General features: G+C 46.8%; 1 protein-coding gene across 1 annotated transcript in view; it reads left to right on the forward strand.

Moving 5' to 3' along the window:
• LOC139266163 (sodium- and chloride-dependent neutral and basic amino acid transporter B(0+)-like) overlaps positions 1-17,939 on the forward strand; it is a 287,898-nt gene extending 269,959 nt beyond the window's left edge. Inside the window, exons 11-15 of the mRNA XM_070884004.1 lie at positions 11,467-11,585; positions 13,930-14,029; positions 14,187-14,296; positions 14,404-14,574; positions 17,790-17,939. Of these exons, the coding sequence (XP_070740105.1) occupies positions 11,467-11,585; positions 13,930-14,029; positions 14,187-14,296; positions 14,404-14,574; positions 17,790-17,939 (650 nt within the window). The remainder of the gene's footprint in view (positions 1-11,466; positions 11,586-13,929; positions 14,030-14,186; positions 14,297-14,403; positions 14,575-17,789) is intronic.
• The last annotated feature ends 5,086 nt before the right edge of the window (positions 17,940-23,025 follow it).

Raw genomic sequence — 23,025 nt, forward strand, 5'->3', positions numbered from 1 at the left:
TGGTACAGTGCCCCAATGGTACAATGCCCCAATGGTACAGTGCCCCAATGGTACAATGCCCCAATGGTACAATAGTACAGTATCCCAATGGTACAGTGCCCCAATGGTACAGTGCCCCAATGGTGCAATTCCCCAATGGTATAGTCTACCAATGGTGCAGTGCTCCAATGGTACAGCATCCCAATGGTACAGTGCCCCAATGGTACAATGCCCCAGTGGTACAGTACCCCACTGGTACGGTGCCCCAATGGTACAGCATCCCAATGGTACAGTGCCACAATGGTACAGTGCCCCAATGGTACAGTATCCCAATGGTACGGTGCCCCAATGGTACAGTGTCCTAATGCTACAGTGCCACAATGGTACAGTGCCCCACTGGTATTGTGCCGCAATGGTACAGTGCCCCAATGGTACAGTGTCCTAATGCTATAGTGCCACAATGTTACAGTGCCCCACTGGTATTGTGCCCCAATGGTATGATGCCCCAATGATACAGTGCCCCAATGGTATTATTCCCCAATGGTACAATGCCCTAATGGTACCAACCCCAATGGTACAGTGTCCCAATAGTACAGTGCCCCAATGGTACAATGCCCCAATGGTACAATAGTACAGTATCCCAATGGTACAGTGCCCCAATGGTGCAATTCCCCAATGGTATAGTCTACCAATGGTGCAGTGCTCCAATGGTACAGCATCCCAATGGTACACTGCCCCAATGGTACAATGCCCCAGTGGTACAGTACCCCAATGGTACGGTGCCCCAATGGTACTGTGCCCCAATGCTATTATGCCCCAATGATACAGTGCCCAAATGATACAGTGCCCAAGTGGTACAGTGCCCAAATGATATACTGCCCCAATAGTACAGTGCCCCAATGGTACAGTGCCCCAATGGTATTGTGCCCAATGATATTGTGCCCCAATGGCACTGTGCCCCAATGCTATTATGCCCCAATGATACAGTGCCCAAATGATACAGTGCCCCAATGATACAGTGCCCCAATGTTATTATGTCCCAATGGTATTATGCCCAAATGGTACAGTGCCCCAATAATACAATGCCCCAATAATACAGTCCTCCAATGGTATTGTGCCCCAATGGTATTGTGCCCCAATGGTACAATGCACCAATGGTACTGTGCCCAATGGTACAGTGCCCCAATGGTACAGTGCCCCAATAGTACAGTCCCCCAATGGCATTGTGCCCCAATGGTATTGTGCCCCAATGGTACAGTGCCCCAATGGTATTGTGCCCCAATGGTACAGTACCCCAATGGTATTGTGCCCCAATGGTACAGTGCCCCAATGGTATTGTACCCCAATAGTACATTACGCCAATGGTATTATTCCCAATGGTATTGTGCCGTAATGGTACAGTGCCCCAATGGTATAATGCTCCAATGCTATTGTGTCCAATGGCACAGTGCCCCAATGTTATTATGTCCCAATGGTACATTGCCCCAATGGTATGATGCCCCAATGATACAGTGCCCCAATGTTATTATGCCCCAATGGTATTATGCCCCAATGGTATTATGCCCCAATGGTACAATGCCCCAATGGTATATTGCCCCAATAATATTGTTCCCCAATGGTACAATACCCCAATGGTACAATGCTACAATGGTATTATGCCCCAATGGTATTGTGCCCAGTGGTATTGTGCCCCAATGGTACAGTGCCCCAATGGTATTATGCCCGAATGATACAGTGCCCAAATGGTACAGTGCCCAAATGGTACAGTGCCCTAATGAGACAGTGCCTCAGTGGTATGATACCACAATGATACAGTGCTCCAATGGTACATTGTCCCAATGTTAGAGTGTCCCAATGGTATTATGCCCCAATGGTACAGTGTCCCGATGGTACAGTGCTCCAATGGTATATTGCTCCAATGGTACAATGCCGCAATGGTATATTGCCCCAATGATATTGTGCCCCAATGGTACAGTGCCCCAATGGTATATTGCTCCAATGGTATTGTTCCCCAATGGTATTGTGCCCCAATGGTATTGTGCCCCAGTGGTACAGTGCCCCAATAATATTATGCCCCAATGGTACAGTACACCAATGATGCAGTGCCCCAATGGTACTGTGCCCAATGGTACAGTGCCCCAATGGTGCAATGTCCCAATGGTACAGTGCCCCAATGGTACAATGCCGCAATGGTACTGTGCTGCAATGATACAATGCCCCAATGGTACAATGCCCCAAAGTTACAATGCCCCAATGGTACAATGCCCCAATGGAACAATGCCCCAATGGTACAGTGCCCCAATGGTACAATGCCCCAATGGTACAGTGCCCCAATGGTACAATGCCCCAATGGTACAATAGTACAGTATCCCAATGGTACAGTGCCCCAATGGTACAGTGCCCCAATGGTGCAATTCCCCAATGGTATAGTCTACCAATGGTGCAGTGCTCCAATGGTACAGCATCCCAATGGTACAGTGCCCCAATGGTACAATGCCCCAGTGGTACAGTACCCCACTGGTACGGTGCCCCAATGGTACAGCATCCCAATGGTACAGTGCCACAATGGTACAGTGCCCCAATGGTACAGTATCCCAATGGTACAGTGCCACAATGGTACAGTGCCCCAATGGTACAGTATCCCAATGGTACGGTGCCCCAATGCTACAGTGTCCTAATGCTACAGTGCCACAATGGTACAGTGCCCCACTGGTATTGTGCCGCAATGGTACAGTGCCCCAATGGTACAGTGTCCTAATGCTATAGTGCCACAATGGTACAGTGCCCCACTGGTATTGTGCCGCAATGTTACAGTGCCCCACTGGTACAGTGTCCTAATGCTATAGTGCCACAATGATACCATGCCCCAATGGTATTATTCCCCAATGCTACAGTGCCCCAATGGTATTATGACCCAATGGATTAGTGCTCTAATGATACAGTGCCCCAATAGTACTGTGCCCCAATGGTACAGTGCCCCAATGGTACAATGCCCCAGTCGTACAGTACCCCAATGGTACGGTGCCCCAATGGTACAGTGTCCTAATGCTACAGTGCCACAATGGTACAGTGCCCCACTGGTATTGTGCCGCAATGGTACAGTGCCCCAATGGTACAGTGTCCTAATGCTATAGTGCCACAATGTTACAGTGCCCCACTGGTATTGTGCCCCAATGGTATGATGCCCCAATGATACAGTGCCCCAATGGTATTATTCCCCAAGGGTACAATGCCCTAATGGTACCAACCCCAATGGTACAGTGTCCCAATAGTACAGTGCCCCAATGGTACAATGCCCCAATGGTACAATAGTACAGTATCCCAATGGTACAGTGCCCCAATGGTGCAATTCCCCAATGGTATAGTCTACCAATGGTGCAGTGCTCCAATGGTACAGCATCCCAATGGTACAGTGCCCCAATGGTACAATGCCCCAGTGGTACAGTACCCCAATGGTACGGTGCCCCAATGGTACAGCATCCCAATGGTACGGTGCCCCAATGGTACAGTGTCCTAATGCTACAGTGCCACAATGGTACAGTGCCCCACTGGTATTGTGCCGCAATGTTACAGTGCCCCACTGGTACAGTGTCCTAATGCTATAGTGCCACAATGATACCATGCCCCAATGGTATTATTCCCCAATGGTACAATGCCCTAATGGTACCGTGCCCCAATGGTACAGTGTCCCAATAGTACAGTGCCCCAATGGTACAATGCCCCAATGGTACAGTGCTCCAATAGTACAATGCCCCAATGATACAGTGCCCCAATGGTATTATGACCCAATGGTACAGTGCTCTAAAGGAACAGGGCCCCAATAGTACAGTGTCCCAATGGTACAGTATCCCAATGGTACAATGCCCCAATGGTACAGTATCCCAATGGTACAGTGCCTCAATGGTATAATGACCCAATGGTACAGTGCCCAAATGGTACAATGCCCCAATGGTACAGTATCCCAATGGTACAATGCCCCAATGGTACAGTATCCCAATGGTACAATGCCCCAGTGGTATAATGACCAAATGGTACCATGCCCAAATGGTACAGTGGCCAAATGGTACAGTGTCCCAATGATATACTGCCCCAATGGTGCAGTGCCCCAATGGTACATTGTCCCAGTGGTATGATGCCCCAATGGTACAGTGCTCCAATGGTACATTGCTTCAATCGTATGATGCCCCAATGATCCAGTGCCCCAATGTTATTGTGGCCCAATGATACAGTGCCCCAATGTTATTGTGCTTCAATGGTACAGTGCCCCAATGTTATTATGCCCCAATGATACAGTGCCCAAATGATACAGTGCCCAAATGGTACATTGCCCCAATGATACAGTACCCCAATGGTACAGTGCCCCAATGATACAGTGCCCCAGTGGTATGATACCCCAATGATACAGTGCTCCAATGGTACATTGCCCCAATGGTATGATGCCCCAATGATACAGTGCCCCAATGTAATTGTGCCCCAATGATACAGTGTCCCAATGGTACAGTGCTTCATTGGTACAGTGCCCCAATGGTATATTGCCCCAATGATATTGTGCCCCAATGGTACAGTGCCCCAATGGTATATTGCTCCAATGATATGATGCCCCAATGATACAGTGCCCCAATGTTATTGTGCCCCAATGGTAGAGTGTCCCAATGGTACAGTGTTCCAATGGTACAGTGCCCCAATGGTACAATGCCCCAATGGGACAGTGCCCCAATAGTATTGTGCCCCAATGATACTGTGCCCCAATTGCACATTGCCCCAATGGTACATTGCCCCAATGGTACATTGCCTCAATGGCAGTGTGCCTCAATGAGGGAGCTTGCGGTGTGCAAATCGGCTGCTGCGTTTCCTGCATTACAACAGTGACTACACTTCAAAAGTACTTCATTAGCTGTAAACGCTTAGTCCTGTAGTTGGAAAATGCACTGTATAAATGCAAGTGTTTCTGTCTCAATGTTACGGTACATCACTGGTACTGACCCAATCAATGGCACTCAGATTCTAATGATCACGGTGTTGTTGGTGGTTCTGAGTGCTTGATGGTGTTCGAATTGGACATAAGCTTTTTATGATATTTGGAAGCCCAAAGCCAGTATCTTCGGTCCCCGCCACAAATTGCGTTCCCTCTCTCTGGCAACTGAATGAGGCTGAACCAGACTTGTGTTGTGTTTGATCCCAGGATAAGTTTCTGACCACATATCTGCGTCATCACTTAGACCGCCTATTTCCACCTCCAGAACATCACCCCACTCTATCTTTTAACTCAACACATCCGCTGCTGAAACCCTCATCCATGCTTTTGTTACCGCGAGAGTTGACTATTCCAATGCACTCCTGGCCAGCCTCACACATTCTACCCTCTGTATCATGAGAGAATCCAAAACTCTGCTGCCCGTGTCCTAACTCGCACCAATTCCCGTTCATTCATCACCCATGTGTTTTGCTGACCTACAGTGACTCCCGATATTGTAATGACTTAATTTTGAAATTTTCATCCTTGCTTTCAAATCCTTCCATGGCCTCGTCCCTCCCTATGTCTCTAATCTCCTCCAATCCACAATCCCCAAGATGTCTGCACTCCTCTAATTCTGGCCTCCTAATGCCCTAAGCTTTGGAATTCGTTAATTGTCTGTATACTAACATCAACCACAGTAATAGACTGGAGATATTTGTATAGACATAGATAGACAATAGGTGCAGGAGCAGGCCATTCAGCCCTTCGAGCCTCCACCGCCATTCAATGAGTTCATGGCTGAACATGCAACTTCAGTACCCCATTCCTGCCTTCTTGCCATACCCCTTGATCCCCCCAGTAAGGACCACATCTAACTCCTTTTTGAATATGTTTAGTGAATTGGCCTCAACAACTTCCTGTGGTAGAGAATTCCACAGGTTCACCACTCTCTGGGTGAAGAAGTTTCTCCTCATCTCGGTCCTAAATGGCTTACCCCTTATCCTTAGACTGTGACCCCTGGTTCTGGACTTCCACAACATTGGGAACATTCTTCCTGCATCTAACCTGTGTAAACCCGTCAGAATTTTAAACATTTCTATGAGATCTCCTCTCATTCTTCTGAACTCCAGTGAATACAAGCCCAGTTGATCCAGTCTTTCTTGATATGTCAGTCCTGCCATCCGGGGAATCAGTCTGGTGAACCTTCGCTGCACTCCCTCAATAGCAAGAATGTCCTTCCTCAAGTTAGGAGACCAAAACTGGACACAATACTCCAGGTGTGGCCTCACCAAGGCCCTGTACAACTGTAGTAACACCTCCCTGCCCCTGTACTCAAATCCCCTCGCTATGAAGACCAACATGCCATTTGCTTTCTTAACCGCCTGCTGTACCTGCATGCCAACCTTCAATGACTGATGTACCATGACACCCAGGTCTCGTTGCACCTCCCCTTTTCCTAATCTGTCACCATTCAGATAATAGTCTGTCTCTCTGTTTTTACCACCAAAGTGGATAACCTCACATTTATCCACATTATACTTCATCTGCCATGCATTTGCCCACTCACCTAACCTATCCAAGTCACTCTGCAGTTTCATAACATCCTCCTCGCAGCTCACACTGCCACCCAACTTAGTGTCATCCGCAAATTTGGAGATACTACATTTAATTCCCTCGTCTAAATCATTAATGTACAATGTAAACAGCTGGGACCCCAGCACAGAACCTTGCGGTACCCCACTAGTCACAGCCTGCCATTCTGAAAAGTATCCATTTACTCCTACTCTTTGCTTCCTGTCTGCCAACCAGTTCTCAATCCATGTCAGCACACTACCCCCAATCCCATGTGCTTTAACTTTGCACATTAATCTCTTGTGTGGAACCTTGTCCAAAGCCTTCTGAAAATCCAAATACACCACATCAACTGGTTCTCCCTTGTCCACTCTATTGGAAACATCCTCAAAAAATTCCAGGAGATTTGTCAAGCATGATTTCCGTTTCACAAATCCATGCTGACTTGGACCTATCATGTCACCTCTTTCCAAATGCGCTGCTATGACATCCTTAATAATTGATTCCATCATTTTACCCACTACTGGTGGGTCAGGCTGACCAGTCTATAATTCCCTGTTTTCTCTCTCCCTCCTTTTTTAAAAAGTGGTGTTACATTGGCTACCCTCCACTCCATAGGAACTGATCCAGAGTCTATGGAATGTTGGAAAATGACTGTCAATGCATCCGCTATTTCCAAGGCCACCTCCTTACGTACTCTGGGATGCAGTCCATTCGGCCCTGGGGATGTATCGGCCTTCAATCCCATCAATTTCCCCAACACAATTTCCCGACTAATAAGGATTTCCATTAGTTCCTCCTACTTACGAGACCCTCTGGACCCCTGTTATATCCGGAAGGTTGTTTGTGTCCTCCTTAGTGAATAGCCATTTCTTTGTTCCCCGATATGACTTTCCCTGATTCTGACTGCAGTGGACCTACATTTGTCTTCACGAACCTTTTTCTCTTTACATATCTATAGAAACTTTTGCAGTCCGTCTTAATGTTCCCTGCAAGCTTCCTCTCGTACTCTATTTTCCCTGCCCTAATCAAACTCTTTGTCCTCCTCTGCTGAGTTCTAAATTTCTCCCAGTCCCCAGGTTCGCTGCTATTTCTGGCCAATTTGTATGCTACTTCCTTGGCTTTAATACTATCCCTGATTTCCCTTGATAGCTACTGTTGAGCCACCTTCCCTTTTTTATTTTTACGCCAGACAGGAATGTATAATTGTTGTTGTTCATCCATGCGGTCTCTAAATGTCTGCCATTGCCCATCCACAGTCAACCCCTTCAGTATCATTCGCCAATCTATCCTAGCCAATTCACGCCTCATACCTTCAAAGTTACCCTTCTTTAAGTTCTGGACCATTGTCTCTGAATTAACTGTTTCATTCTCCATCCTAATATAGAATTCCACCATATTATGGTCACTGTTTCCCAAGGGGCCTCGCACAACGAGATTGCTAATTAATCCTCTCTCATTACACAACACCCAGTCCAAGATGGCCTCCCCCTTAGTTGGTTCCTCGACATATTGGTCTAGAAAACCATCCCTTATGTACTCCAGGAAATCCTCCTCTACCGTATTGCTTCCAGTTTGGTTAGCCCAATCTATATGCATATTAAAGTCATCCATGATAACTGCTGCACCTTTATTGCATGCACCCTTAATTTCCTATTTGATGCCCTCCCCAACATCACTACTATTGTTTAAAGGTCTGTACACAACTCCCACTAACGTTTTTTGCCCTTTGTTGTTCTGCAGCTCTACCCATATAGATTCCACATCATCCAAGCTAATGTCCTTCCTAACTATTGCATTAATCTGCTCTTTAACCAGCAATGCTAATCTATTTTTATTGTGAAAAAGATACAATCATGTCACATGTGCAACAATGGGGTCCATCTGGAGACAACTACAGCAGGAACCGTCGGCCCAGATTTGGCTCACTTCAGCTGGTCCATGTCGGGCAATGTCGGTGGCAGGTTGCGGTCCCGCTTCCTGTTCTATCCTGCTGTCTAAAATGAATTTATGTTGATTGGGCTTGTTAAGCCTGCTCAGCGTGTTTCCCGGCCAAGTAGAGGAAGTGGATCTGGTGACGTCATTTGATGACACGTCATCAGCTGGTTTTCTTAAGGGACTATGATCACTTTAATTTTGACATTTGTGCTGTTGGTGTTCTGCAGTATGGAGGTGCTATAATTACTGACAATGACTGCGCAGAGGCAGAGGGCTGCACACAGGCTCTCCCATGAATCCCTCCAGATGCTTATGGAGGGAGTCACAGCCCGCAGAAAGGTCCTCTTCCCTTCCAATTGGTGGAAGACTCCTCCACAGGATGCCAACACAGCCTGATTACACATTGCAGAAGAGGTCACAAGCAGTGTTCAGGAGGACCTGGCTGCAGTGCCGCAAACCTTTCAATGATCTCAGTAGATCAGGAAATGTTAGTACAAAGCCACACTCAACCTCATCCTGCTGTGCCTCTCATCATATCCCCATCACTCTGCCTTCCCTACCCAACTCCTGCACATCCTTACTCACACCAACTTACCTTGCACCTCCACCCAGCCCTCTCTCTATCTACATTATCACTTTCCCATCTCACCAGCCACCCTTCACACTCACCTTCATCCGAGTGTAATTATGCCAGCTAACCACACGCAAGGGTAGGTACTTGGGTGTTTTCACCAATATTCATGTAAACTTTCTGTTAATATAATGTCAAACATTGAAACCTTTATTTTCAACACTTTGTATTCTTGGACAGATTTTTGTGCACCTTTGGAAGTGGCTTAGTGAGTTGCAGTGAATGGTGAGACATAAAAGTATCCCCCGCAATGGTGATGAGTGTGAAAGGAATGGCTTGGGCATTGTAGGGTTGCTTTATGGTGTTGGCGTGGGGTGGTGCCAACCTGGCACATCATGTGGCAGCCATTTGGGTGTACAGCATCAAGTGAAGTAAATCTAGCCATGGTGAAGCCATCCCTGGGCGTCCTGGGCAGCAATGTGGTCGGGTGCTGATGCCCTGTATACTATGCAGCATCAGGTGATGGCGGAGAAGGTTGGTGTTGTTGTTGGTGCTGCTGGTGTGTCTGGTGCTGCTGGTGTTGGGGATGATTGTGGTAGGATTCTGAGGACCAAGATGAAAGAGTAAAAAGGGCACCTATGTTGATGGAATAGATGGCAGGTAAAGTGGGGATGAGAGAAGCTATCTGTCAATGGTTAGAGAGTTCTTCCATTGAGGGGAGAGTGGCTAGCGAGTGGAAAGTGGAAAGCCTGCAGAATATGTGCTGCAAATGGACTGAGAAACAGAGTGTGGCCGAGGAAAGTGACTATCAGTCAGATGGGAGCTTTTACAGTACATTTGAAGCTGTCAAGTAATCAGCTGGAGCAATGGCCACTGAACTCCCACCTCAGCTTGACAGCCGTGGTCTGCACCCAGTGGGGATCCTGTGGTCTTGAAGTTAAGACAAAAGGTAAGTGAAAAAAGGCTGTTAAACATCTGTCAACTAGATGTTAATTAGTTTAATTAGGTCGCCGATCGCTGCCCGTTTGGTCTGTTCAGCGCTGACAGACCCGACATTGGGAAAGGCGCGTGATGGCGGGTTCTCAGCAGGGTCACGACCCACTGTGGAAAAAAAACACCTTCCCTCGTGACCCGCCACAAATCCCGTTCGCTGACCCCCGCAAAATTCCAGCCATTGTCTCAGGAAATACTGGGAACACTAAAAGAGCTGGGGAGATTTGTTGTGGAGTATCACAGATTTCCTGTAGTTTAAAGCAGCTTCCAGTAACCTGCTTCAGCATGTGATGGTTCAATGTGAAGCTCCGCATGAAAAGTGATGAGTTCCAGGAGAAAACTCTGTAAGGGCAAGAGCTTCCGAACCAGCAGAGGTGTCACCACGACCTAACCATTGCAAATTGCCACCATGACAAGGTGCCAATCACATTAGGATCTGGTTTAAGTACAAATTGCTGTCCAATGATGCTTTCATTATAATGCTGTAAAAGACTGACAGCCTGGCCACATCCCACCACTGCTGCGATGTTAGTTGAGGGATAAATATTTGTTACTCTAACCAAGAGTGCACTCTCCACAGAAAGAAAGAAACAAGAAATTGCATTGATACAGCACATTTCACAAACTCAGGACTTCCCAAAGCAAGGTCCCACAAACAGCACTCAGATCATGGCCAGGCACGCTGTGACGTTGGCTGTGGCTCAGTGGGTAGCTCTGGCTTCTGAGTCAGAAGATTGTGGGTTCAAGTTCCACTCCAGAGTTTTGAGCTCAAAAATCTAGGCTGACACTCCCAGTGCAGGATTGAGGGAGTGCTGCACTGTTAGTAGTGCTGTCTTTCTGATGAGATGTTAAACCGAGACATTATCTGCCCTCTTGGGTGGATGTCATGTATGTATGCTTGGGTTTACTAGCCACCAGGTAGCGCCACTGTCGGAGGTCATTGGGCTGTGCGCACGTGTATAAAAGGCCAGCCATCTTGTAATGTAATCACTTTGGGCCCTAATAAAGTAGAGCCAGGTTTGTACCTGTTCGGAGTTTACAGTACTCAGTCTATTGAGTTATTGCATACACAACAGTGGACATAAGAGATCCCATGACACAAAGAGGGAGTTCTCCCCAGTGTCCTTGCCAATATTTATCACTCAACTAACATCACAGATTACCTGGTCACTATCCTGCTGTTTGTGTGGCCTTGCTGTGCGCATATTGGCTGCCACGTTTCCGACATTGCAACCGTGACTACATTTCGTTTGCTCTGAAGCACTTTGGGGCATCCTGAGGTTGTGTGAAAGGTGCTACAGAAATACAAATTATTTTCACGTTTTTCTGGGGAGAGTGGACTCTTGGTTAGCGTAACCAATCCCCTAGTCTGCCTGGAGCAAGAGGTGAGGTTTCTCTGGTTCTGTCCAAACTGGTCAGATGCTGATGACATTTAATACATTTATTTTTCCACCAGAAACAATTATGACAAGCCTGCAGGACGAGTTCCCTGCATTTCTGCGATCAAAACGATTTTATCTGACAGGTGTCATGTGTTTTCTCTTGTATCTCTTCGGCCTGGTTTGTGTAACACAGGTAGGCAGTCCTTTACTCCATTGCTAGATTACTACATGTATGACCGGTTAAAATGAGACAGGTAAGTTTGCAGGGCAGTTGAAACATGGATTGTAATTTGGGAGGACTCTAGCAATGACTTTCCCAATGGCCGATAACAGGGAGATTCCTCTGTGGTTGCCGCAGTCGGACTTGTCCCCTTTTTTAAAGATGGTCAAGATTACTGCATCTCTGAGATCTCCCAGCATTCTCTCCTCCATTCAGATGAAAGAGATGAGGTCATGCATTCGTGCCAATAGTGCCACTCCGCCATACTTTAGTGCCTCACCAAGGATTCGTCACCGAGAGCATGCAGAAAGCAAACGCAGGCAGCGGAAGGAGCGTGCGGCAAACCAGCCACCCTTTCCTTCAACCACTCTCTGTCCCACCTGTGACAGGGACTGTAATTCCTGAATTGGACTGTTCAATCACCTGAGAACTCATTTTTAGAGTGGAAGCAAGTCTTCCTCGATTTTGAAGGACTGCCTATGATGATGATGTAATTTGGAAGTTCAGCGCCCGATTACTAGAGACAGAATGAGGGAATTCACAGAGTAGAAGGAGTCAACTGGGCAAAGCCTGTACAGCTCTCTGGAAGAGCCAGAAACTCAGTCCCATCACGCGTCCTTTTCCCTAGACCTTTTTAATTTTATTTTCCTCCCAAAATCTATTCTAGATTCTGCTTCCACCGTTTCCGAATACCCGACTACAAAAAATAACTTCTGCTAATCTCTTCCTTTCATCCCCAAAAGCAAAATACTGTGGAAGCTGGATACCTGAAATAGAAACAGAAATTGCAGGAAATATTCAGCAGGTCAGGCAATTTCTGTGGCGAGAGAAACAGAGTTAATGGCCTGGATATTATCAGTGGAGGGTTACGAAGGTGGCGAGGGGCGGATGGCGAAGTTTTGGACGGCATACCAGGAAGTCTGCGTGCATCTTTTGGCCCTGGCAGGCTCCCCATCTAGAAGTAAGCTTGATTAACAGGCTTGGCTCCCAGTCGGGTGAGGAACACTCCAGAGCAGGCCAAGGGGAGGGGGGGGTGTCCATTCCGAGGATGGTCCACTCCCAGGGGTCTGTTCCCCAACCCATGGGGGCGGGGTCTGATGTAGGGGGAGCTGGGGGGGCTGGGAGGAAGGAATCCTGCTGCTCCTGACCCACAAGCAGTGCTGTGAAGGCATTTCCATAAACCTATAGTATGAAGTTGAGTTCTACATGCTGCAGGGCTTTTACTCATTGCTACATTCTTGTATTTCAAGAGAGGTTTACAGATGTAATGCATGCACCTGTGAGTATACTCTCAGGTTTTTCATGGCCAAGGGGGCCATTAACCGGTCCAGGCAGTGGGCGGTCGAGGGGATCGTTCAGCCTGACTGCCTGACTCTCTTCCGTGGTTACATCTGAGTCAGGATGTCCCTGGAGATGGAGCACACGGTGTCCACCGGTATGCTCGCGGCCTTCCGCGAGAGGTGGGCGCTGGAGGGACTGGAGTGCATCATTACCCCCGGCAACCAAATTTTAATTTAATTTGATAAAATTCCTGTTAATTTGGATTTATGGGCTCTAGTGCCTTTTAATAAGAGGGCACTTGATTTATAGGTTCAACTTAAAATAATTGTAGAGCTGTTGAATTGGGAGTGGCTTAGCCAGTCACATGATGTTCACAAGACTCAATAAAACCCCAGCCAGTTGGGTTCGGGGGATCCACGATGGGGCAGGTGGTTGTGAGCCTGGTGGATGAACCGGTAATGTGTAGTGTGATTGTTAAACCTTTTGCAAATAAACCAACTAGTTCTTAATAGCAATAGCTATGAATTCTTAAGCAAAGAACTCATGAAGTAAATACATTACCACAGCAAAATGCTTGTGGCTTTCTGGAGCTATAATTCATCATCATAGGCAGTACCTCGAAATTGAGGAAGACTTGCTTCCACTCTAAAAGTGAGTTCTCAGGTGACTGAACAGTCCAATATGCGAATTACAGTCTCTGTTACAGGTGGGACAGACAGTGGTTGAGGGAAAGGGTGGGCAGGGAGCCTGGTTTGCCGCATGCTCCTTCTGCTGCCTGCGTTTGATTTCTGCATGCTCTCGACGACGAGACTCGAGGTGCTCAGCGCCCTCAATGCTCTTCCTCCACTTAGGGCGGTCTTTGGCCAGGGAGTAACTGTAATGAAGTTATGGAGACAGGAGATAATGGCAGCGGATTTGACAGTGCAGTCACATTACTATTGACTGATTTGTAATGAAGTAAATGTATTCATTTTGGATGTTATGGTAATGTACAGTATTTTAAATAGTCTAGATTACTCTTCCATTACCTTCCCAGGCTGGGATTTACTGGGTGAATTTAATTGATCATTTCTGTGCCGGTTGGGGTCTCCTCGTAGCTGGTAGTCTGGAGTTCATCGGAATCAGCTGCATCTATGGTAAGCACAACATAAACATAATGAAATGTGTAATGAAAGAAGTACTGACCTCCATATTTCTTCAAAAGAAACTAGATGAATTTCTGCAACAAACAAGCCGCCCTAAATGCAGGACAAACCAACTGATTGTGTCTCCCTGCGGCCTTGTTGTTCACAGGTGTAAACCGATTTATCAAGGACATCGAGATGATGATTGGGGAAAGGCATTGGCTCTTCTGGCTGTGGTGGAGAGCGTGTTGGTTTTTTATCTCTCCGTGCTTGCTGGCAGTAAGGAGATGTTACATCTTTTAGTGATTTAAACTGAAAATAATCAAGCTGCGGATAATCTATCTCATTGTGTTCCTGTTCTTGTTTTGTGCAATCATTTCATTCAGGTGATCTTAATCTGGTCCTTAGCAACATTTGTCCCACCAACATATGGACCTGTTGAGTACCCTGTCTGGGCAACAGCCCTTGGCTGGTGTATGATAACCTTCTGTATTATGTGGATCCCCATTGTCGCCATTGTGAGAATTTCCCAAGCTGAGGGCACCACCTTGTGGCAGGTAAGGAAACAACTTCATTTCTTTTAATTTTATTTTAATGAACTTTGAGCTCTTGAAGGTAAGTGATATCAGTACAGGGTAGCAGAAAACTTTCCAATTTTGGAACCAGTGTCAATATCAGGCATTCATAGCTCAGATATTTAAAGTCATTGGGAGGAGGTTTAGAGGGGATTTGAGGAGAAATATCTTCGCCCAGAGAGTGGTGGGGGTCTGGAACTCACTGCCTGAAAGAGAGTTAGAGGCAAAAAGCCTCACCACATTTAAAAAGTACTTGGATGTGCACCTGAAGTGCCGTAACCTACAGAGCTGCGGACCAAGAGCTGGAAAGTGGGATTAGGCTGGATAGCTCTTGGTCGGCCGGTGCGGACACGATGGGCTGAAATGGCCTCGTTCCGTGCTGTAAATTTCTATGATTCTATTCTATATCTTAAAGGGAGCTGGAGAACATTTGTTCTGTGTCCTGTTTTCTGCTCTAACAATCTGCTTTTACCTCATCTTTAAAGTGCATCCAACCGTACACTACATTTATGTTAGAGTATGTCTCATGTAAGTAGAGCTGAGTCCACGGCCAGATCAGCCATGATCTTTTTGAATGGCGGAGCAGGCTCGAGGGGCTAGATGGCCTACTCCTGTTCCTAATTCTTATGTTCTTATGTTCAGTCATTATTGTTTTTTGCTGTGAGTCCCCACTGAAGTCCCCACAGAGATAGAGCATGGGCACGATTTCCTGCTTATTGCCACCTCTGTTTTCGACCCAGAGGGGCGGCAATGGCGGCAGTAAGCTCTTCCAGGCAGGCGAACTGCTTCCAGAGTCTTGCCAGGACATTCGGTGCTGGTTTGCGGTGCGGGAAGGTGGGGGGAGCATTACCGCCCAGAAGAGGCAAATCCGGTGAGTTATTTATAGGGAATGTTTCTGGGTTTTTTTCAGGTTTTTTTTGTCCCCTGGCCTCTCTCAGGGCGCTCCAAGGCCGGTTGTTTAGCTCAGGATTTTCCCATGCTCAGCCGGCCTCGGGCCCTGAGAGAGGTGTGCAACACCTCCCTTAGTGCTCCGCCCCACATTCAAGGCCCAGCTGACCAATTTTTCTGACTGAGGCGCAAACTGTTCTCAGGCGCAAACTTTACCGCCCTGCCGCCATTACCGCCCCGAAATGAACAGAACCGAAAATGCAGCCCATGATTGCGAAATAGGATTGTGCCCAAATCAGGTTGTGATCCCATTGCAGTGCACACTACATGCGCCTAATGAGGCTGGCAGAAGGACCATGGGGTCCTCCCACCTCGTTTGGATACAAGGCGCATGCTGTGATTGGTCGCTAATCAATTTCTCAAAGGGACCTCAAACAGGCGTGCGGCCACCAAATCATGAGGGGTCTGGATAGAGTAGATCGAGAGAAACTGTCCCCATTGGTGGAAGGACCGAGAACCAGAGGACACAGATGTAAGGTGATTGGCAGAAGAACCAAAGGTGACGTGAGGAAAAAGCTTTTTTAAGCATCGAGTGGCCAGGATCGGGAATTCACTGCCTGAGAGGGTGGTGGAGGCAGATTCAATCACGCCTTTCAGAAAGGGAATTGGAAAAAATACCGAAGGGAAAATAAATTGAAGGGCTACAGGGAAAGGGAGGGGGCGTGGGACTAGCTGAAGTACTCTTGCAGAGAGACGGCAATGGTAAATGATGACCCCCAGGATGTTGATGGTGGTGGATTCGGTGATGGTAATGACATTGAATATCAAGGGGAGGTGGTTAGACTCTCGTTGGACATGGTCATTGCCTGGCACTTGTATGGCGTGAATGTCACTTGCCACTTATCAGCCCAAGTCTGAATTTCGTCCAGGTCTTGCTGCATGCGGGCATGGACTGCTTCGTTTTCTGAGGAGTTCGAATGGAACTGAACACTGTGCAATCATCAGTGAACATCCCCACTTCTGACCTTATGATGGAGGGAAGGTCATCGATGAAGCAGATGAAGATGGTTGGGCCTAGGACACTGCCCTGAGGAACTCCTGCAGCAATGTCCTGGGGCTGTGATGATTGACCTCCAACCACTACAACCATCTTCCTTTGTGCAGGGTATGACTCCAGCCAGTGGAGAGTTTTCCCTGATTCCCACTGACTTCAGTTTTACTCGGGCTCCTTGATGCCACACTCGGTCAAATGCTGCCTTGATGTCGAGGGCAGTCACTCTCACCTCACCTCTGGAACTCAGCTCTTTTGTCCATGTTGGGACTAAGGCTGTAATGAGTTCTGGAGCCGAGTGGTCCTGGCGGAACCCGAACTGGGCATCAGTAAGCAAGTTAGTGGTGAGCAAGTGCCGCTTGATAGCCCTGTCGATGACACCTTCCATCACTTTGCTGATGATTGAGAGTAGACTGATGGGGCGGTAATTGGCCGGATTGGATTTATCCTGCTTTTTGTGGACAGGACATACCTGGGCAGTTTTCCACATCGTCGGATAGATGCCAGTGGTGTAGCTGTACTGGAACGCAGTTTGTTCTGGAGCACACGTCTTCAGCACGACAGCTAGGATGTTGCCGGGGCCCATAGCCTTTGCTGTATCCAGTGCGCTCAGCTGCTTTTTGATATCATTTGGAGTGAATCGAATTGGCTGAAGACTGGCTTCTGTGATGGTGGGCACCTCAGGAGAAGGCCGATATGGATCATCCACTCGGCACTTCTGGCTGAAGATGGTTGTAAACGTTTCAGCCTTGTCTTTTGCAATTGCATGCTGGGTTCCGCCATCATTGATAATGGGGATATTCATCGCGCCTCCTCCTCCTGTTAGTTGTTTAATTGTCCGCCACCATTCACGACTGGATGTGACAAGACTGTAGAGCTTTGATCTGATCCGTTGATTTTGGGATCACTTAGCCCTGTCTACACCATGCCGCGTCCACTGTTTAGCATGCATGTAGTCTTGTGTTGCAGCTTCCCCAGGTTGGCACCTCATTTTTTGGTACACCTGGTGCTGTTCCTGGCATGCTACCTTCAGGGATCTGTGGACATGGACTCCAAGGTCCCTCTGTCCCGCTACACATCTCGGTATCTACCATTTATTATGAATTCCCAATCACAGCAACAATGCCAAGTCCTTTCAGTGCCCCAAACCAGGAGGCAGTGGACCCCATCCTTCGAGGCACGAAATGAAAGATAGTCATTCCATCTACTCCAGAAACACCAAATCAAACTATTAAACCTCTCACCTTTCTTTTCACAGAGAATGACTGCAGCTTGCACATCAGCACCAGACTGGGGACCATACTTGAAGCAGCACAGAGGGGAAAGATACAAAAACCAGCTCAACTCTAAGCAGAGATTTAGCAACGTGCAACTTCCTGATATTCATGAAATAATATCAAAGCTTTAAGCAAGAAGTTTCTGTTTAACTTGTAATTCATTTGTAAATAATCATTTTGGAAGCTGGAAATTTATGAAGGCAAAATGCTGATTACAAATATTCTTCATTCTGTAGAATTGTTCAAAGTGAAGATGACAATCTTTTTCTGCTGAAAATAATCACATTGTTGATCACGTTATGGAGGTTAACAGTGATCTTACACAATAATGGCAAAAGTCACTCTCTATCAAAGTGTCGTTGAAGTGATTTGAATTGTTAGGACTTCATTAGCAATGGACATTCTGTCATTCAGTCTCAAATAACGAGTGAGGAAACTGTTGTTGTAGATGACCCCTTCGAGAGCCTTAATTCAGGACTTTGACTATTCTTTGCTTGGTGAAAGGCTGAGCTATGGACGTTTTACACATTAAACTTTTCACACAAAGCAAATAAAATGATCCGTGGCCTTGCCGGCAAGCTTGTATGGCCATGAAAGGGCAGGTTTTTTTGATAAAACTGCATCATTTCTAAAAACAATATAAAACTTTTAAGTTGAACACATATAATTCTTGCAATAAAGGGTGCATTTATCCATTATGTTTTATCCGACTTGCAATATTGTTTAGTAACTATCATTCTTGGTTTAGCATATTCATTCTTGGGTGTTCCATTGATATTTCAGAGAAATCTTTCCAGAATGAGGAAGTTGGGCCTGCAATTGCAGGCCTGGTGCACTAACAGTAGGATCGAGTTAATTGCACTGTGTTTCTGGCTGATTGGCTCTCCATAATCACATGACCTAATTGCTGATTGGTCCCACTTGGAGGATAAGCCACACCCAGAAGTGTCTCTGGAATGTGTAATTGGAACTGCCCAGATCAAGTTCTGAGTGACTTTGCAAAGTGTAATTCGAGCCAGTCTGACATCGAAACTCCCCTGCAAGCAGTCACAGAAAGAGTTACAGAGAGGATAGAGCTCCACAAACACAGCACAAGCCTCCCAAATCCCTGACCCCAACTCAAGTGCAGGCCTCCTCCAGTCAAAGTCCCTGACCTTATCCTTAGCACCCCACCGCCATAGATGGGGCATTGTGTGTGGGTCAATGTCAGGTTTATTGGGTATGAAATGAATAGTGATAATGTCATGACGTACAGATTTCAACCACTCCAATGATGTCCCTTGTAAAACACAAACCAAGCTTTCCAAGAAATCGGGTGTGGGTGCAAAGGAGTTTGGAAGAACATGATACTTCTTCCCTGAGTTCCCTCTCTCCCCTCCGATTCCCCTCTCCCACTTCCCCATCTCTCTTTTTCTCTCCCCCCATTTCTCTCTCTCAAACGCCTCCCCCTCCCCCGTCTCTCTCTCTCCCCCCTCCCACTGGTTGGCCGGCTGCCGCCTTTCCCCCTGCCTGTTGCCTCTCTCTCTCTCCCCCTGCCCGCTGCTTCTCCCTCTCCCCCTGCCCACCGTCTCTCCCCCTGCCTGCCGCCTCTCCCCCTGCCTGCCGCCTCTCTCTCTCTCCCCCTGCCCACTGCTTCTCCCCCTGCCCACCGTCTCTCCCCCTGCCTGCCGCCTCTCCCTCTCTCCCCTTGCGCACTGCCTCGCCCCCTGCTCACTGGCTCTCCCTCTGCCCCCTGCCTCTCCCCCTGCCCGCCATCTCTAGCCCCTGCCCGCCGCCTCTCCCCCTCTCCCCCCCCACCCCCTAGCCCGGCCACCGGCAACCCGCCGCTTCTCTCTTTCTCCCACTACCTCTGATGTTTTCTCTCCCACAGAAGGCTGCAATAATGCAAAGGCTGGAAGCAATGTTTCATCAGTGGACTCCATGCGGACTCGTCGGGGGCTCCACTTCTGGTTTCGGTTTGGGTCCGAGGAATCTTCCTATGTACGAGAGGCATCGGGGGCGGAGTCCAGAGGATGCATGCGCAGAATAGTCACAGTGCTAACACTGCACACCTGGTGCACTCCCAGAATACACATGGTGCAGTCCCAGAACACACCTGGTGCACTCCCAGAACACACCTGGTGCACTCCCAGAACACACTTGGTGCACTCCCAGAATACACCTGGCACACTCCAGGCAAACTCTCAGAACACATCTGGTGTATTCTGTAAGACTTATCTTTTATAAGAACAGGTTTTATCCTGTAAGATGTTGTCTTTTTCTTTCCACTAAACAGAGTCAAGATTTATCTTAATAAAACCGGTTTTATCCTGTAAGATCTTATATTGACCCTACACATTATAAAGTTCGAACTTGTGAGAACAACACAGACACAGGATGTTTCTTCATCACCTCAATCCAGGGGTTATCTTTACTTAGAATAATCAAAAGAAATACAAGCAATTTACAATAGCATTAAATGCACAATCAGCTTGCACCAACCTATCCCATTATGGTACCTTATAACAGTTAAAATTGCCTATTCCCTAAGTGATTAATACAAAGCAAAGACACTCACACAGAGTTAATTACAGCCGTGGTCAGTGATCGTAAATTAACTCCCTGGTTCCCTTAGTAACTGACCAGGTTACCAATCCCTTGACTGTAGCAGCAGACAAGAAACTTCGCACTGTAATTATATTTAGAAAATTGGCTATCGGCCTACTGCATGCGTGTTCCAATTTATCCAGACTATGTTCCAGTCCAAAGAAACTTCTGTGAACTAGGTTGGTTCTCTTATCAATCCGTGGGACAGTAACTGAGGCAGGCATTGTTCTCTTACAGTCTTATCAATCTGTGGGCAGTTACTTCACTTGTCTGCATTTCTTAAAGTTCAACAATAAGGTCTCTTGGCCTGCAAAGTATATAGATTATAAGGGTTGAATCAATCTGTAGGTTCGGCCATCTTAAAAGCAGAAAATGGTGTATTCTTACAAATCCAACCTTAAGTGTCCGGACTCGAATCTTTGGGCCACAGACACTTACAGCTTTCAGTCATCTTCTTTCTTCAGTGTCTTCTCTGACAGCTTGAGCTACTCACACTGCCTGCATCTCCTGTTAACACAGCAGGTTATCAGAAGAGACGCCACAATCACTAGCTTCACAATGACCAACACATCTGAGACAATCGTATCCAAGGAGGAATTTCAATATTCATATCAATGTCCCACCAAGCCGAATTGTCCCCAATCTTAGATACTTCTTTACGTAATTCATGGTTCTTCTGGGCCAAGTTATAATAATGGTCTTGAGACTACTTAACACATTTTATTAACTCTACCTAGTGTTCTGGTAGAGGTGGGATGTCATATCCAAATTGCACCACGTACTTGCTCCTTTAAGTCATCTTCTACAGTAATATCTACTGGTCTGTGTGAATAAATGCTTAATAAAACCCACGCCTCAAGTCTCACAGTTTGGACTGGGGTGAAGCAAAAAGTTCCCGTCACGATGGGCCAAGTCAGGTTGGTACCGTACTGCTATTCCTGGTGTATGGTGGTGACACAATATTCACCTTTCTCTCTATATGCAGATCATACGGGAAAATGCTGTCCCGCAATTACCTTCACGGTGCAGTTCCATGCTATCCCATCCGAATTAAACCCTCATGCAGGGGCTGCATGTTCTAGCACATTGTAGGGGAAATGAATGTGTCCTGAGCTTGAGCACACCCAGTTAGGCCTGGGACTACCCATGGTGTCCCATCCAGCCAGGTCACATACTTCAGGTGTTCATTGTATCCTTCTAAATGATCTCCCTGAAGTACTCCTGTGTTTGCTACTCGGAACAAGAGACTTGGGGTTATTTTCATGGGCATGATTGGGTAATACAATACTATCCCTCACAGGAACCACCAACAGCAGGAGTGGCTCAAAATGATACAGGAAATATCGACGAAAGTAAGGGTTACAAACTGAACAAAAGTGACTGAGAATCAATGAGTTCGAGTCCAGTCAATTAAGGGTGAATCTGTAAGACTACAACATTTCTTTTGTCTCATTTTTCTGCTAATAAGAACATAAGAACATAAGAAATAGGAGCAGGAGTAGGCCATAAGGACCCTCGAGCCTGCTCCGCCATTCAATAATATCATGGCTGATCGGAACATGGACTCAGCTCCACTTCCCCGCCTGCTCCCCATAACCCATTATCCCATTATCGTTTAAGAAACTGTCTATTTCTGTCTTAAATTTATTTAATGTTCCAGCTTCCACAGCTCTCTGAGGCAGTGAATTCCACAGATTCACAACCCTCTGAGAGAAGAAATTTCTCCTCATTTCCTCTCTGCATCCATCTTGTCAAGCCCCCTCATAATCTTATACATTTCTATAAGATCAACTCTCAATCTTCTGAATTCCAATGAGTAGAGGCCCAACCTACTCAACCTTTCCTCATAAGTCAAACCACTCATTCCTGGGATCAACCGAGTGAATCTTCTCTGAACTGCTTCCACAGCAAGTATATCCTTTCGTAAATATGGAAACCAAAACTGCACGCAGTATTCCAGGTGTGGCCCCACCAATACACTGTACAGCTGTAACAAGACTTCCTTGCTTTTTACTCCATCCCCTTTGAAACAAAGGTCAAGATTCCATTAGCCTTCCTGATCACTTGCTGTACCTGCATACCATCCTTTTGTGTTTCGTGCACATGTATCCCCAGGTCCCACTGTACTGCAGCACTTTGCAATCTTTATCCATTTGAATAATAACTTGCTCTTTGATTTTTTTTCTGCCAAAGTGCATGACCTCACACTTTCCAATATTATACTCCATCTGCCAAATTCTTGCCCACTCACTTGGCCTGTCTATGTCCTCCTGCAGCCTCGTTATGTCCTCCTCACACATTGCCCTTACTTCAACCTTTGTATCTTATACTTGTGCTTGTAAACTGCTCCAAGATGGCTGAACCATGGCTTGACCATTTTTTTAATTCTATGCGAAGTCAAAAGACTTTCTCATGAGTTTTAACATCTCACAGCTGTGAAGATACATGTTTACAGGCAGTAAGAGACGTACTTGAATGGTGATAAGAAATGAGAAGACCTATTCATGGGAAGGATTCATGTACTGTCCAGAAGATAAGAGAATTAAAGACCTATTCATTGTCAGAGAGTGTCCTTTGTTTCATGCTAGAAGTATATTGCATAGATGGTGGTCAGGCATCCAGAAAAACAGT

Source organism: Pristiophorus japonicus, chromosome 6 (genome assembly GCF_044704955.1).
Source record: "Pristiophorus japonicus isolate sPriJap1 chromosome 6, sPriJap1.hap1, whole genome shotgun sequence".
Taxonomy (NCBI): Eukaryota; Metazoa; Chordata; class Chondrichthyes; family Pristiophoridae; genus Pristiophorus; species Pristiophorus japonicus.